This window comes from Oryza brachyantha, chromosome 7, assembly GCF_000231095.2.
Source record: "Oryza brachyantha chromosome 7, ObraRS2, whole genome shotgun sequence".
Taxonomy (NCBI): Eukaryota; Viridiplantae; Streptophyta; class Magnoliopsida; order Poales; family Poaceae; genus Oryza; species Oryza brachyantha.
In genome coordinates, this window is record NC_023169.2 from 1,273,695 (window position 1) to 1,291,229 (window position 17,535).

The following is a 17,535-nucleotide window of genomic DNA, read 5'->3' on the forward strand; positions in this document are numbered from 1 at the left end:
ACCCGTTCGTCGAACCCGAATACGCCTTGGCTTTCGGTTCGCCCCCCGGCGGGGAGCAGGCCACCACCGCACCCTCAGCGCCGTCTTCCTCCACTGGCCTCACCGGGTTAGTCCCCTATCACGCACCGATCCCCTCTACTTCCGACGACCAGGAGTGGCATTGGAATTGGCTCAACGAGCAGATATCGGAGGCACGCGCAAGCAACTGGCAGACCAGTACCAGTGCTGCTTCCGCGTCAGCACCGGTCGGTTCGGTTTCCCTCGCCGGGAATGGTTGTTCTTGGAGTCGTGGCAGGCGGTCTCCTACGCCGGGGTCGGAGCCGGAGACAGGCCTTGATCGTCGTCAACCTATGGATACCAGCAATGGGGGAGCGACGCCGACGGGTCACGGCCTCACGCAGGCGCAGATGGTCGACTCGTCCTCCGCAAGTACCAAACCCGACGACGTCTCCCGTCGACCTGACACCATCGGCAGCCAACGCGGCGCTACCGATGCTAATGAAGCCCGTTTCGACGACAACGACTTCCCGCCGCTTTCTGACCACACCACCAGCAGCATAAGCCGCGCCGATCCCTCCTCCTCCTCGTCGTCCTCCACTGCAGACACCGCACCGGCGATGGGGGAACGCAGGACGACGGTGCGCCCATTCTGGCAGGAGGAGAACAAGACATGCACCAAAGGGAGCGCGTGCAAGAACGCTCACGGCGGCGAGGAGCTCCGAGTTGTTCCCAGGGCCGAGGGATGGCGGCCGAGAGGTCCGTGCAAAATGTTCGCCAATGGATGGTGCAGGTTCGGAGCCAACTGCTGGTACGACCATATGGCAACCAGGAGCAGCGCCCCGGAAGAAATCCTTGATCGTAGCAGCTAATTACCAAATGTGATCAGGTTAGAGTCCGAGTCTGAATCGGATGACCATCGGTTTGTTTCTGTTCTGGCCAGATGAACCACCTACTGCATTTTTGTTGTTAGGGTCGTGTACTCTGGAACCATCTGATTTGATGATCCGAGTCCTAAAAAAACTTGATGCATTGACGATACTATCTATTGGTTGTTTGTTCTGATATCTGGATTACAATTTGCTAGCTGGTCCTGGTAAAAATCAGTGGCGTGTTCGTTCTCCGCATGAAACGATTGCCTAGTGATCCGTGCAACAAGTTCGCCAATGGATGGTACAGGTTAATTCGGAGGGAGCCAACAGCTGGGATGACGATCATGGCGACCAGGACCAAACTGCTGGGAGAAGAGATCGTTCACGAACAAGTTTAATAGTGTAGCTAACTACTGGCTACAAATTATCTATAGCCAACTTAATAATCAATTCATACAACAGTCATATACTACACAGTTAATATTTGGTCCTACTTGTCATATACACATGTGTCTTAGAGTCTATGCTGCATTTGGCTATAAAATTATAGGCCATTGCTCTTCTATCTTCTTTCTTATCTTCTTAAAATATGTTTATAGCTGACTTATAACCTCGTATGGTACTTGCTCTTAGGTGGATATAATATGCGAATGCTCGCATGATGTAAAGACGCGCGAATACGATTAGCCACAAGAGCTACCTTCAGCTGCGTAAACATATTGACATATATATCTTCTAACCTATAAAATATTGCTGGTGCGGCGCATCATGTAATTAGGTAATTAGCACGTCTATTCAAGTGCAGTTAAGACTACAATAGGGAGTGAATTTACGTGTTACTGGAAAAACACAAAGTAAAAAAAAATATAGAGAAAACCAATTCTCTATTTGAAGACAGTACCCTCCACCCAACAATTTTTACTATATTTTTAAACTTTATATTTAGATAATCCTATGCAAATTAAAACAATCTCTACTAATTAAAAAACTAAACGTTTATATTCAAAGATTTTATACATGAAATATTATATTCATAAACTTTATACATAAAAAGTATTAGAGACTTTATAAAAAAATATATTCATAAACTTTTTTACATAAATAAAAAAATCTATTCATAAACTTTGTACATAAAAATTCATTTCATAAAATTTCTTCATAAATAAAAAATCAAAAATATACCGCAAACCATTATTTTTATATTTTAAGAATTTATTTAGGTGATAATAAGATTGAGGGTTGAAATTTATAATCTACTTATACATACAAACAGAGCCGAAGCACTAACCTTCCGTTAGCGCTGCCTGCCTGTTATAAATAGATAGAGAAAGGCACTACCATGATATTTACGGAAGATGAACGTGATCACCTCACTGTTACCGAATCAGTGGTAGCACGCGCGCGTGCGTTACCAAATCTTACCACTCCATTTTTGTTGTTAGGATCTAGCTAGTGTAAGGGAAGAAAAGCTACAACTTTTACAAAATATCACATAGATAGTCTCTATGTGAGTTGGAGAATTTAGTCTAGGTTTTTTACAAAATACTCCCTCCATATTTTTATATGACGTCATTAACTTTTAAGTTTACGTTTGACCATTCGTCTTATTCAAAAAAATATATATAATTATTAATTATTTTGTTATAATATGATTTATTATTATAGAAACTTTAAATATGCCTTATATTTTTACATATTTGAATATAAATTTTAAATAAGACAAACGATCAAACGTGAATCTAAAAGTCGAACGGCGTCACGTATAAAAATACGGAGGGAGTATCATAATTTTTAAAATTGGTACCGTCATAGTAGCATACAGGGGAAGAACTGAAGAACTATCAGAATTTGATTCATTGATAATGTTTGGATCAAAGTAGTGACCCTATTGGAATGATCACATCTGCAGATCGAGGAGACCCTGATCTCAACGTGCCGTCACTCTCTGTGCTTGTCCACCTGAGCGCAGCCGCCGGCGACGCGAGCATATGCTGGAACGGGTTCGCCGGAGGCGCATCGACGTCCGTCTCCGCTTCCAGCATCCTCACCACGGCGCTCATCGGCGGCCTCGCCTCCGGCTGCTGCTGCACGCACCAGAACGCCACCTTTGCACATCCGCTCCGCCGTCTCCTTGTCATGCTCGTCCATGCTGCTGGTGCTGCCGCTCTCGATGGCCTCGGCGAGGTGCCCGGCCTCGTGCTTGCTCCACGACACCATCGGGAACCACTGCCGCTGGCTCTCCGGCGCGCCGTCGTCGTCGAGGTTCCGCCGCCGGCGGACGATCTCGAACAGCAGCATGCCGAAGCTGTACACGTCGCACTTCTCCGTGACGCTCGCCTGCATCCACAGCTCCGGCGCGGCGTAGCCCGGGGTGCCGCGCATGCCGGACACCGAGACGTGCGTGTCGGCGCGGCCCACCAGCCGGGCCAGCCCGAAGTCGGCCACCTTGGGCGTCAGGCCGCCGTCGAGGAGGACGTTGCCCGGCTTGATGTCGTAGTGCACGATCTTCTGCTGGCACTCCTCGTGGAGGTACCGGAGGCCCCTCGCGACGCCGACGGCGATGGCGCGCAGCGTCGGGACGGCGACGGCGCGGCTCCGGTCGAACAGGTAGGAGTCGAGCGCGCCGTTGTCCATGTACTCGTACACCAGCGCGCGCGCGTCGGCGTCGAAGCAGAAGCCGAACAGCCTGACGAGGTTGATGTGGTGGATCCTCCCGACGGTGCCGACCTCCGCCATGAACTGCTCCTGTGACGTCGACCCGCCGCCGCGGTCGCCGTGGAGGCGCTTCACGGCGACCATGAGACCGTTGGGGAGCATTCCTTTGTACACGGCGCCGAAGCCGCCGGCGCCGAGCCGGCCGAGTAGTTGTTGGTGAAGCCGCCCAGCTGCGCCGCCGTGAACCGGATGGGCTTCTCGCCGACGATCTCTTTAAGGAACTTCTGGACGGTGGCGTCCCGTATCTGGGAGTCCGGCACCACCGTGTACATCGCCGCCGCCGGTGCAAAGCTCGTGTTCGTGTTGATATTAACGGCTGGGAGGCCATTCTTCTTTACGCATCTGTACACGAGGTAAACTATGGCGACTGATCCCAAAATGCTCACCACCGAAACCACTGCAACACCAGCGATCAAAATCAAACATCAAATCAGTGACATCACTTCATCATCTTGAAAGAAACAAAAATCGAAAAGAGCAAAACAAGAACATATACAAAATTTGTCGAAATCTTGAAAAATTCACGCACCGACGACGATGGCAGCGAAGGAATTGAAAGTGCTGGAGGCTTGCTTGTTGAAATCGTCGAAGGACTGGTTGGGATTAGCCGACATGTTGGTGAACGATTTTTAATGCTGCAAATGAAGAACACAACGGAGAGGATCCTGAACTTCTCAGCGATTCAAACTCTAAATTAGTGTTTCAGTGTAGCACATGAAGCTTAATTTGGTCTGAATTTATAGCTGCCAGGAGCTATCGTGTCATCCGGGACAGCAACCAAATGAAATGGTCAACACGCGCTGAAGTCTGCGGCTACAGCCAGGTCAAGAGAGAAAACAAGGCTGGAGATATGGCAATTAACCTGACAGCGGCAGATTCTTACCGTATTAACTCATCCAGAAAACAAAAACTATATTTGGCACGAATTCATGTATCAACAATTCTCCTGATGCACTTGAGTTGGAAGGCATTGACGCGGCACACAGAAGAAAATCAGGAGAAAACCTGGACAAGGTGCACTCTCTGCTCTTACTGTTCTCAAGATGGAAAAACAGGAACGCTGTCTGACGTATTCAAGGGGATGACATTGAGCTTTCTTTCCTTCAGGATGTGTTAAAGCCATCCGTTCGGAGGGCCTGATGTGGTCCTCTGCTGCGATAGCATCCCTTGGTGCCATGCTAGGAAATTAGTGTAGCGTGTGCTCCACAATTTTTGTGCGTTTCTATTGGGAGATTAGCTCTTAGCGTTCTGTCTCTTTCTCCTTGGGTTATTTCTCTTAGGGGTATCAGCTGGAGGTCGGTCTGGCCGTATGCGATGTCTGGCCGTATGCGATGTGTATAAACTCTCTTTTACTTCTAATATATTAACGTGTAAATCTTTTGCGTGTTCGAGAAAAAAAAGGAGGCGACATTGAACTGGAGTGCAGCAGTTTCTCAGTTATCCCCGGAGATATGAATTATTGAACAGCTCAACGATATATAATCAATCATGTTGAGCCCTGAGGAAAGAAAAGGACGATGCATCACCCAAATTTACTTGAGGGGCCTTCTGAAAATTATAATACTCAATTTTGCTTTTTAAATGCATTTAAAAAGCATAAGTGAATCTGATTATTAACTATAATACTCATTTAAATGTATTTAAAAAGCATATATGAGGGTCGTGCGGAGGAGGAGATCGCCGGCCTCGAGCTCCGCCTGCATGTCGTGCTCTTGGTGTGGACGATTTGGACAGCGGCAGTGACGACGACGACGAGGAAGAGATCGGGAGCGACATGGATTTCAGCGACGTGTGCGGCGGAGGAAGAGACGAGTCGGGAGGAGGCGAGTGGGGCGACGGCATTATCGACTGGGGCGACGACGAGGAGGACGGCGGCGGAGGGTCAGGGCCGCAGTTCACGGCGCACCCGTACGACGGCGCCATGGCGCGGGAGGGCGGACCGAGCGACGGCACGCTGCTGCTGTCGGGCTTCGTGGCGTCCTCCGACGGGCCTGAGCTCGACGATCAGCACGAGCTGACGCCGCGGGACATCCGCCGGCTCACGCGCATGGCGCTGAGCGGCGAGGACGTCGAGGCCGACGAAGCCTACCACCGCGCTCTTGCCGGCGGCACGCCCCTGTCGCCGGCGTCGCTTGCCGCGATGCTCGACCAGGCGCTGCTGTCCGTTCGCCGGCAGCAACAGCAGCAGAGCACGCCGTAAGACGGAGTGATTCGCCGGATGCGCACCGGGCTCTGAGTCTCTGACGTAGTAGTGAATCTATGATTTTAGATAAGAATATGCTCCTCTGAAATTTGTCATAAATACATTTTATAGAAAATTAGTAATAATTATAAAATTACCAACATGATTCATATATATGCACTAAATAACATGTATTCATATTTAGGCGATTTTCTTAAGAAAAGATGTACATATGTATACTGATATATACTCTCCGCTCCTGTTCTGATGTAAGATTACTAGTATGTTTCAAATTATTTGTAGGGAAATGCAAAGCATTGTTCAGTTCAAATATCCAAAACTTCAAATGATCTGATTTGTGTTCGATTGCATTTTTGTACGATTTGGTTAGTTCCTGCGAAATCATGATTTGGTTTATGAATCTCAAAGCAAATTTGAAAGCAAGGCGTTTAGGTGCATTGCACTTCAGCACTTGCGTTGTACATACGCTTCCCAAATACATTGGGGCGATGAACCGGTTGCAATTCATGGGTTCTGTGTGCGGTTTTGATGAATCAAACAGGAATTCGAAGCAAATTTGCACAGGTTCAGTGCCTACAGAAATTGGAATATGAAATGGCTGTATTCCAATCTCCATTATCCATTCCCAAAATCAGCCAAACCATTCGTTTCTGCTTCTCGCTATTGTGAATTTCTGATCGACATCACTGAGGTCTGAGAATGAAGTGCTCAAATGCAGTGTTGTCAGTTCAAGGAAACTCCTACATATATATGACATGTCAAGCATGGATTATTATTAAACATACATACAAAAATGAAACATGATTAATTACTAGGATTACTCAAACACACGGATCATCACAGAAATTAATCAATCCATGCTGCATGCTGGCGAGCAGAAATTAAGCAGGTGAATCGATCGATCGACCAACCAACCGACCAACCTCTCTCCTTAGTTTTTTTTTTGGTTCTTAATTCTCATGTACAATCAGAGATTCTCATCTCTGAGCAACTTCGATGGATGGATGGGGATTCTGCTAGGGATTCTTAGAGAGAAGAGAAGAGAAGAGAAGGCGGCGATGATCTGATGATCATGCGACGCTGAAGGAGCCGGCCGCGCTCTCGACGAACTTCCTGGCGCCCTTGAACCACCTCTTGTCGCCGGCCTGCGCCTTGCAGATGAACAGCTTGCCGTCGTTGACGGTCGCCGTGATCAGCTGGTGCTTGCCGCCCTCGTCGCCGTCCGCCGTCCTCGTCAGCACCGTCACCGAGTAGTACTGCTTCCCTCCGATCACTGGCGCCGAGCTCTCCAGGATGTTCGCCGTCGCCACCGCGTCCGACTCAAACCCACCCTGTAGTAGAATCGCATTTCACATCACATTCTACATGCGCATTTTCTCGCCCAAACAACAAAAAATATATCATCGCCACATGGTTTGATACCTCGGAGTCGGTCTTGCCGGCGTAGGCCTGCTTCCCCAGCAAGTAGTCGACCTGAAGAACAGCGAAGCAATCGTCGTGTCAGATAATCAGATCGGTAACTACTCCAGTTCGAAGAAGAGGGGAAGAGTAGGAAATTGGTGTAATTACCTGGGCGAGGAACTCCTCGGGGGAGCCGAACTCGGTGATGGTCTTCTTGGTGGTGGGGTTGATCATGACGGAGAGGTTGCTGTTGGCGTCGAAGTTGTCCTCGTAGCGGAGCACCTGGCCGGGGAACTCCCGCTCCTTGCTGGGGTTCCACTTGGACGGGATCAGCAGCTTGAAGCCCTCGCCGCTGTAGGAGATGAACTCCGTGTTCGTCTTGGGCTTCCCGAACACGTTCGCCGCCTCGCCGTAGGCCGCGGCGGCGGGCGCCACCTTGACCCCGACGGCCGCCGTCGCGCCGGCCAGCAGCGCGAGCGCCGCGCGGCGGGAGACTGCGTCGGCGGCGGCGCCGTCGTCCTGCTGCCTCTGGGCGCGGCAGACGAGGAGCTGGGTCCGCGCCGCCTGGGGCGCGGACGCGACACGCGACGCGACGCGGGCGGTGGACTGGTGGAGGAAGCAGGAGGTGGACGCCATCGCCGCCGGTGGCCTGGCCTGGCCTGAGAGAGCTGGAGCGTGGTGTGGTGGTGGGGAGGAGGAGGAGGAGCGTGGTTGGCGACGGGGATAACTAAGGGGAGGAGGAGGTGGGGTCGCGGCGAGGACATGTGGTGAGCGCGGGCGCCGGGGTGGATGGAGTTCGGATCAGGCGGGATGCCGCCGGATAAGGCTCCGCGCCGCGCCATTGGCCCACGTCGGATCCCGCCGCCTCGCTGCTGCGTCTCTCGCCTCGTCGCCACTATACTCTTGTTGTACCAGTCTGCTTCTGTCTAAGATTTTTTAAAATTTCTTGTACTCTGAGCTTCTTAGGGTGAGTGCCAATAAGCATTTTCTCTGTAATTACAATTTTAATTTATTTTTTTCATAAGGTCAGACCTAAGGTATAGCTCTAGGTTGTGAACCAAATACATGGGCCCACAAGGAAATAATTTAGTCAATAACGTTTGTGGGTAAGAGCTATCGGTTAATCTTGACCATTCAATTTTGCTCTTTTATTTTAATCAACAAAACTGATCCAATGCCTCATTAATTTAGCATGCCCAAATAAGTAAAGTAATATTACAGTATCACCTTTCCTTTCTAATCGTGCATGCATACTCACTGCGAATAATAATAATAACACCAAGCAAAAAAAAATTTGGTAGACCAAGTCAAACTGAAATTTCATTTATACATATTGCTCAAAATAGTGGAAGCTCCAATTAATTCTCCAAAGGATTCAAACTTAACATAAAATTTATTAAAAATACTTTTCTTATTTGAAGCCAAATAGATATGACTGAATTTGGAGACTAGGTTAAACAAAAATAAAATAAAATTACAAAAGTGAAAATTATTTGTTCATATATGCATCCTAATTATTGTGAACTTACTTTATAAATTGAAAGTATAAAGATATTAAGAGTATTGTATATTTTTAATTTACTACTATAATTATTGTATAATTTTGAATTAGTAGTATTTAAGTAAGGAAATATTGTCTCTTTCCTTATTACAATGCATTTATGGTCATATTTAAATTTAAATGGCAATAAATGACTCACACATGAGGTAAGAGTATTATCAGCCCTTAGATCTATGCACAATGGATGGCTCATATTAACTTGGTGCACCTTAAAAAAGTCCCTTGGTTAAATTTATACGATACTAGATATATGCAGGCCATGCACATGTACGCTCAATAGATGAATTAGATGAGGCTAAAAAGTCTCACGATATAAAATTGAGTATCTAAACCAATGACAAAAAATCATAAATTAATTCTAAAACTAAAAAATGTTAATGGGTTAGAGTAAATATAATAGCAAACTATAAGTGAGTTATAAACACATGTGAATGGGTTAGAGTAAACCATTACCATATGTGTTAGCTCAAATACTATTTTTGGATGAGCATTTTTCCCATCCTTAAGAAGGTACCGTAAGATACACTGTTTCTTATGTAAAATTTGGTACCTCCTAGTATGTAAGGTATCAAGAGATACTAAAATTTGAGTAATTTTCTTATCCTTGAAGAGGTACTAAGAGGTAACACTATTTTCTATGTAAAATTTAGTGCCTTATCTTAATTTTATATAGAAAATAGTGGTACCTCTGGGTACCTTGTAAGGATGGGAAAAAACTCCCTAAATTTACATAGAAAACAGTAGTACCTTATAGTACCTCCTCAAGAATAAAAAAAAATACTCTTTTTAGATTTTTTAGATAGACTTGTAGGTAATAGTTAGCTCTACTGGTTACATTCTAAGATAGGTGAAACATGCCTATCCACATCTCTAAGATATGATATGATAGTTAATTGAGTGATATTACAAGGGGCTATCCCAATATATAGAAATGATACGTCCTATCGTTTTGTACCAGTTATATATCACTTGGAAATGAAGCAGAAATACTATATGTTTCTTTTCAACCGTTTTAGTACTCCGTAGTACGAGCTTTTTTAATGTCTTTGAAAAAGTATCTCAAGGTATAAAAATGTGGTATCTTGAGATACTTTGTACCTTAAGATATCAAAAATTTGTATTAAAATTCTTGATACTTTTTTAAGTATGGTAAAAAAGCCCCCGTAGCATATATCTCGTTTTCATGCTGAATTTCCGAAGAAATTACTGTATAATACCAATGTCTTATATAAAAATCTTAACCATAACCCTTATGATGTGTTGTGATGCTATAATTAATATTGCTATGAACTATTTAAATTATAGTTACTTGCTGCTTTCAATCTTCAGTAATACAAACATTTGGCATTAGTTTATATGATTGTGACTTGCTGGCCCGTAAGTTGTTTTCTCGTCTCTATTCCAATAATTGCGCTTTTGATATTTTCCGATGTTCTAATGGCACCGATGTCATTACTTATTATTTTCAGCAATACGTTTCTCGATTCACCCTAAGAAAAATAAGGAAAATGGTTTGGGCATTTATACCGATTGTTTTTATCGGCAGCATTATTGTGGGACCTACAAACATCTGGTGACGAGTAACACGCTAGCAATAACATCAAGTAGATAACGGACGGGGAAAGATTTTTCTGGAAATATTCGACCGGAGAGGCGGAGAGCCATATAAGTCACTTTTCTTCCATTTTAGATGTCACCATTACAAAAGCTACGTCAAGTACATGCATTACCAGGTTATGGAACAAATTCAATTTAAGTCTTCATTGCTAGAAGTTGTTGACACGCAGCAAAGCCACAGCATGACACATACAAAAAAAAACTGACAATTAATCCCTTGGAGGTTTTTTAGGAGGTTCACAAATGAGCAAATATGTAACATGAGTCCCTGGGAAGATTGGTTGGGTGTTTCGTAGAAAAAACCAAATATCATACTTGCAAAAAAGATAATTTATAAATAAAATTTTTATATATATATATATATATATGTATTTTTAGCGATCTAAAAGATAGGACTGAAAAATAAACTTCATTGAAAAAACTTTCAAATTAACTTTAAATTTAAGATTGAGAAATTCAAGTTTTAGCTTATAAATATAGGCATATACGAAAAGATGAGGGTCCATATTTTCCACACAAAAACACACACAAATTTTCTTTCAAAACTTGAAGCAACCTTTTCATAAGAGAAGTTAAGCTGTACAGGTACAACAATGGCATGCAGCTTACACCATCATCACCAATTCACCATACATCTCACAAAGCTTCAGGCAATGGCGGCGACGCCATGGCCGAGATCGATTGTACCATGTCAGGCGGTCTCGTCATCCACCATCTTGTTGATGAACTTGGGGATCTGCACCTCGACCCCGAACATCGTGATGTTGTGTGGCATCGACGGCATCTTCGCAGACGGCATCGGCGGGAACGACATGTCGGTCAGCCCGGAGAAGTCCGGCATCTTGGGTATCTGCGGCAGGCCGGCGGCGGCGGCGACGCCCGCGACCGCCGCCGTGTTCTCGGCCCCTGGATGCCCACTCCCCGCCGCCGCGAGGTCGGCGACCAGCTTCTCCGGCGGAACATTCGCCGGGAGCTTGCTCTGCACGTCCGCCGGGAGGTTCACCAGCATCTCCGGTGGCATGTTGGCCAGCATGTCCGGCGGCACGTTCGCCGGCATGTTGGCCAGCATCTCCGGCGGCACGTTGGCCGGAAGGTTCGCTGGCAGGTTCGCCGGAATGTTTGCCGGCAGGTTGGCTGGCAGGTTCGCCGGAATGTTTGCTGGCAGGTTGGCCGGCAAGTTCGCCGGGATGTTCACGGGGACACTGGCCGGAATGTTCGCCGGAGGGAGCTGCGCTGCTGCACCTGGCTGGCCGCCATCTGGGATGGCCACCGGCAATGGAGTTTCAGACAGGAGGCGTAAGCATGCACAGAAATGGACGTCGATGGACAAAATGGCCAGGAAAGTCACGTAGCAGAGAGATCTCATCGTGACTCCCCTTTGGCGCTCCAAATGCGGCAAAAAGAGGGATTAATTACAGATGCAGAGTGAAGAATTCTTGCTGATATATGACAATCTAATTCAATAACAGCCTAAATTTAGTGAGGTTTAAATTGTCCATGATGGATGTGGCAACAAAATAGTTCAATGAGCTGGAAACAGCTCCAGGACTCCAAAATGTAGCAAATGATTCATGCGTTCGAGCAAAAGCTAAATGTAGGTGATCAGTGTGTTCTGAATCAAAGTGTATCAACCCAACCATTTGATGCTGCAGTTACCCTAGCTCTTTTGCCACCAGTTGGACAGTCCAGTTGATTGCTGATTTACTGATTAAGCCCATGGTAAGTATGGGTTTTCAAGAAGAGCAATTTTACGGTTCTTAAGTATGTATCAAGAAGTATTAAAATTTAGATAGAAAAAATGGTATCTTCTCAAGTAACATAAAATTGGTCTTTCAAAAAAATAGTGACCATGATTTAATGGTGAGTTCATAATGGAATGTATTCTTAGAATGTAACTTAAATTCACATGAATAATTTCTCACATATCAATCACATATCTTCTAGATTGAAATCAGCAGTTTCATTATGCCTCGAAATGTTTCAGCTAGGAGAAAGGTATCTTACATAGGAACATTAGAAAATGTCGATTGTTCTTGTCAGGAGAAAGGAACTTCGTGATGATCGCATCTCACTGTCTGCTAGTCTCTGGAGGATTAGAGACCTGAATTTCATGAATTTTGTGCTGTTCATCATCCTTCAGTTTTGGAGCAAATCATTTGATACCACTGCCTTCTCTGCTACTTCATAGAAGGATTTGGACAACAAATCAAAATTTCTCTGCCTTCTCTGCATTTTCCATCACAATCATCTCTATTCCACCGCACTGTGAAATCCAAGCTACATTGTTGCTTCCTAATTTTAACATCTTGCATCACCTTGAATATGTAAACCGAACCTTCCTGTTTTTCAGAAGAGTTGGATAAAAATACATCTTACCCTTTAGCTGGTGCTGAAATTCTTCAAACATTTTGTTTGTCCGGAATTGCTTCTCAATGTAATAATGGGTGATACATGGTACAACCCCATGTGAGGATTTCCAGTCAGCATCAGTGTGTCCAAGAAATACACTACTGATGCATCGTGTGTTCATCATGATCAATTCCAAATTCCCCACCGACAAAATCAATGTAACCACTGTTTGCACCGTGGTACCGTATACGGTCGGTACGAGTGAAACCGTCGTAACCGTCCTTAAATTTAAATATAATTTAAAAATAATTTAAAATTTTGATTAAATTTGATGCGAATTTACACTATTCAACCAACGTTACCGTATGGTAACCGTCGGTAGGGGGTAACGATGCCCCTCACGCTAACGCAAACCCTGTTTGTAGTTGCACATTTTTCGAGGGATCCGCTAGTTGTTATCACCTAAAGCTTTAAGAATTTAAAAAGGATCCGCTAGTTGTTATCACTTAAAGCTCTAAGAATTTAAGATAGTCAGAAACCTAGTCGGTAAAAACCTAGCATATACAGTAGTTTTTTTAAAAAAAAAAAATTCAACTTACTGTATAAGATAAGTTGCCTTCTGAATTCCAATACTCAGTAGAAACCAGGTGAGATTTTTACACTGCTTTAAAGACTTAGCATATATCTCTAAATTTATTTGAATTTATATAAATCTAGATCATGCCAAAAAAAATCTTTCTTATAAAAATGAGACAATAGGTATCTGACTTATACAGCTCTGCAGTACCCCTTATAAAAAAAATTAATAAAGACGGTTGACATTTAACCAAGTCAGTTACCACTGTGAGGTGTGAACTACCGGCGCTCTCCCGCCGGCGGGAACGTGTGGCTCAGAGATGGCAAGCAGGGGCCCACAGCCCAATCACAATCAAGCCCATGGGCCCACCACCTTCCCTTTCCACAAACTAATTGCTCCTCCTCCGCCTAAACTTTTGTTTTTCCAGCTAATAACTAAGTAGCACCTAACTCTTTCCCCCCTCTTCTCCAATCAGCTAGCTCGTCAATCGACCACCTGCTTCTTGGAGGAGATCAAGCGACTTTTGCTAATTTGATCTGCTGCTTTTCGCTTTTGGCTGGTAATTTCACCTCCTTTTCCCCTCTTCTTGTTTTCTGCGGTTGCGATGTGTGAAGCATCTTTGCTTACCTTTGTTCTTGAAATGAAGAATTTGATGCTGTTTCATAGAAGAAAAAAAAAAGGAAATGAAGAATTTTGATCTGAGTTGATATAATACTGGCCACTGTTTGTTGATCTGTTCATCTGCCTAGTGGTGAATAGAGTGATAAATTTGCGGTGATACCCATGATCATGTTTCTGTTGATGCTGATATTTTTCTCTTCGTTAAAAAAAAAACAAAATCTGAAGGTTCTTCAGGAAGGCTAGCTGTGAAGACTCTGAAGTCTGAACCTTAGCTAATGTTTTGTTAGAGATTTATTTAGTGATCTGGTTTGCTCAAAGGGAATGGATAAATTTATCAGATTGGGCTGAGCAATTCAATTCTTCTCACACTCTGTTGTCTTGTTTCCCCCAATTACTAATTATGGCATTATGTAGATACTTTGTCGAGCAAGGAACCCTGAATACATATGGTTCTGAATCTGACAAGGCACATAAACAGTACTAAGGCTCCATACTAAATGAAATTGCTACCTTTTTTTAGATAGAAATGGAGGTAATGCCTAAATTGTCTTTAAACTGAAACAAATTCAGTTTCAGGGTGGATAAAGATGCCAGAGCACTCTGAGAATGCGACAGCGAACATTATGGACAGCATCGTGGACACCATTGCCGACAACCTTCCCAAGCAGAAGTCAGTCAGATTTGAAGAGGGTTCAATCTCTGATCAAGCTAAGAGGCTCTTCGGTAGTCAGAATGTCCATCACATTTTGGGTGGTGGGAAATGTATGCAAAAACTCTCGGATTGATGCTCATACTTTGCAAAGAAACTTTGTATACTATGTTTGATGCATCAATGTATATGTGATGGCTGATGGTCCGTGTTTTGCTTGTGATGGTAGCTGCCGATGTGTTGCTGTGGAGGAACAAGAAGATTTCTTCGAGTGTTCTTGCCGTTGCAACGGCTGTCTGGGTCTTCTTCGAGTGGCTTGATTACCACTTCCTGACGATTGCGTGCTTTGTTCTTGTTCTTGGCATGGTCGTCCAGTTCGCCTGGTCCACATTTGCAGGGATGCTCAATGGGTATGAAACCTGAAAAAGAAACAAGAAACTCTGCTTCCTGTGTTGTCAGAGAAAACCTGTAAATTATCTCTGAACTTTCAGGTCATCTTCTAATGTTCCTCGCGTCGAATTACCGGACGAGCTGTTTGCGAACATTGGAGCTGCGATTGGCACCCAAGTGAACAAGTTCTTGGGCACTATTCAGGACGTGTCTTGTGGAAGAGACCTGAAGCAATTTCTCCTGGTATGGATGCAGCAATGTTCTTAGCTGCTCTATCTGTTAGTCTCCAATCTGCATTTGTTGTGCGATTATGCCAAGCTTTTCTTTCAGGTGATCGCTGGTTTCTTTGCAGCTGGTATGATTGGGAGCTGGTTCAATCTCATCACTGTCGTTTACATCGGTACTGAAGATTCACACTCCATTTTGTCTGTCAGTTGCCACTGTGAGTTCTGAAGACTGAACAAGATTTGATTCTAACCTTTGAATTCGTTCTTCCTGGTTCAGGATTTGTGTGTGCTCACACTCTCCCGGTGCTCTATGAGAAGAACCAAGAAAAAGTGGACGAGTTCCTGTACAACACCCTTGGCCTGCTTCAAAATCAGTATCGGAAACTTGACAAGGGTGTCTTGGCCAAGGTGCCTAAAGGGATCATCAAGCTTAAGAAGAGTGATTAGTTTCACAATTTCACTAGCTTCTGCTGCTAGTCATGATATCCTTCATAATTTGGACAGCTCTTAGCTTCCACTGAACAGTTAATTCTGTACAGTAGCTGGTGGTATATATTGTAGGCCAAATTCATCGGTAGCAGCTTGTCGATCTCATGTATTGTTCATGAGGGAGATTGACTAAAAAAATCGATTTGTGATTACCTGCATAATTAATGTTTAATTTTGGTGGTCTGAACGTATTTCCACAACACGCTAGCTATTTCAGTATGGGCCTCCACTGCCGGATACATGGGCCTAGGCCCATGAAGAAGAATAATTATAGGGCCATGAATTTTCTGTAGGCTGGGCCTTCAGGCCCATAGAAGGGCTTTGGGCCAAATAGCCGGTTCCTTCCACCATGGCGCGCACCCGCGCATGCAGGAGACGGGAGGGAACGTGCATGGCGGGGCGCCTCCACGTGGAGAGCGTGTGCGCGGCGGCCGCTCGCCACGCGGTCTTGTGGGCCCGACACGCCACGTCGGACGCCGCCCATCGGAGCCCCGATCTCCTGCTCCATGTTCCCAACTTGCAATCTGTATGTTTTTAAGTATACATGATACTACCATATATATACACGTGCATGGCTAGCTCGATCATATGATCATATCCATGCATGTATGCAGTGTGCCACTATAGCTTACAGTGGCGAAGCTGGGCAGAAGAAGGAGTTTCTCTTCGAAAAAATTTTTAACTAAAGTTTATAAATTTTTACCGTATATTCATTTCTCCGATTTAAATTTAGATACCGTGACACCCCCTCTATTTCACTTAAGGTTCGTCACTGATAGCTCATTTTTTTATGCCTCGATTCTCTCTATACCTAATTACTATACTATGTTACTGTTATGTTAGTATGTGTTAACTATCTATGTGTCAAACATTTAGTTTGATTATTTATTTTATTTTTTGATAATGATATGGTATTCTAAATCTGTATTTTTTCTATTAAAATATATATAATAGATGAATACATGTTTGTTTTTATTTAAGTGTACTTTAAGACTCATCCATGAATGTTGTCTTAATAATTTTAAACTACACATTTTAAAATATTTTAAAAAATATTAATAATTAAAATTTTAAAATTTGGCGGCACTCTTGTCCAAAACAATAAAAAAATACGAAATTAAAAAGACAGTTGGTCAACGCGTAGACTAATTAATTAGTCGTGCAACTGTTAGTTGCATGCATGGTAAGTACGTACTCCATTATTATAGCCCATATATATGGCTCTCGTTCCATGAGGGGAGCTATGCTGGTTTTTGTCTGTCTATGCATATTACATGTATATTATTGCACGGAATTAATTTCTACAAGATTATATCGATCATTGATATATACTGTAATTGTTTAAGACTTGCATGCGCAGACAATCCAACGCCGCGAAGCCACGTCAGAGTTAGCTGACACGTGCATCGATCCGTGTCGTGGAAAGGAGAACGAAAGCAAGCTGGGTGTATGTATCAATCAAAAAATCAATGTGCTTTGTAGCTCTAGCCTTTGGAGACACTGTACGTACGAATTAAATTCCGTCAAAAAGATCGATCGATTCGATCCATCCACCAGATCTTTTCAATTTCCAGCCGGACGATGATCAGGTTAAAATTCTCTGTTTCTATAGAATTATATTTATTTCTCTCACGTATATATATGCTCTTAAAATACCAACTATATCAGGTTATTTTTTTAATTTCTCCTTTAGGAACTTTCTCGGCCTCTCACTTACTCTCAACGTGGCATACATGAATGCCTCTCGAGGAAGATCAAACCCATAATTTATTTATTTTTTCGATTATGTAAATATATATACAGATCTGCGTGGATTTAATTTTGTCAGGCTTTACTAACAAATTAATACAATTAAGCTCATATTGTC

General features: G+C 44.0%; 2 protein-coding genes and 2 pseudogenes across 3 annotated transcripts; 2 read left to right on the top strand and 2 right to left on the bottom strand.

The window, feature by feature from the left end:
- Nucleotides 1-2,650: 2,650 nt before the first annotated feature.
- LOC102707137 lies at nt 2,651-4,239 on the bottom strand (annotated as a pseudogene).
- A 979-nt stretch (nt 4,240-5,218) lies between these two features.
- On the top strand, nt 5,219-5,820 carry LOC107304521 (annotated as a pseudogene).
- Nucleotides 5,821-6,573: 753 nt separating this feature from the next.
- Nucleotides 6,574-7,920, bottom strand: LOC102707416 (oxygen-evolving enhancer protein 2, chloroplastic-like). The gene is made up of 3 exons (XM_015838982.2): nt 7,357-7,920; nt 7,210-7,260; nt 6,574-7,118 (listed from the first exon to the last, which is right to left on the bottom strand). Exons 1-3 carry the CDS (start codon nt 7,822-7,824, stop codon nt 6,858-6,860), a joined length of 780 nt encoding a protein of 259 aa, XP_015694468.2. The 5' UTR covers nt 7,825-7,920; the 3' UTR covers nt 6,574-6,857.
- Nucleotides 7,921-13,707: 5,787 nt separating this feature from the next.
- Nucleotides 13,708-15,884, top strand: LOC102703981 (reticulon-like protein B8). 2 transcript variants are annotated; one of them, XM_006657372.3, is made up of 6 exons: nt 13,708-13,851; nt 14,484-14,675; nt 14,792-14,972; nt 15,054-15,195; nt 15,283-15,352; nt 15,457-15,884. In XM_006657372.3, the coding sequence occupies exons 2-6, from the start codon at nt 14,501-14,503 to the stop codon at nt 15,624-15,626; spliced, it is 738 nt and encodes a 245-aa protein (XP_006657435.1). In that variant the 5' UTR covers nt 13,708-13,851; nt 14,484-14,500; the 3' UTR covers nt 15,627-15,884. The 2 variants fall into 2 exon arrangements, with proteins under 2 accessions (XP_006657435.1, XP_006657434.1); XM_006657371.3 differs by having other exon boundaries at nt 14,490-14,675.
- Nucleotides 15,885-17,535: the final 1,651 nt, after the last annotated feature.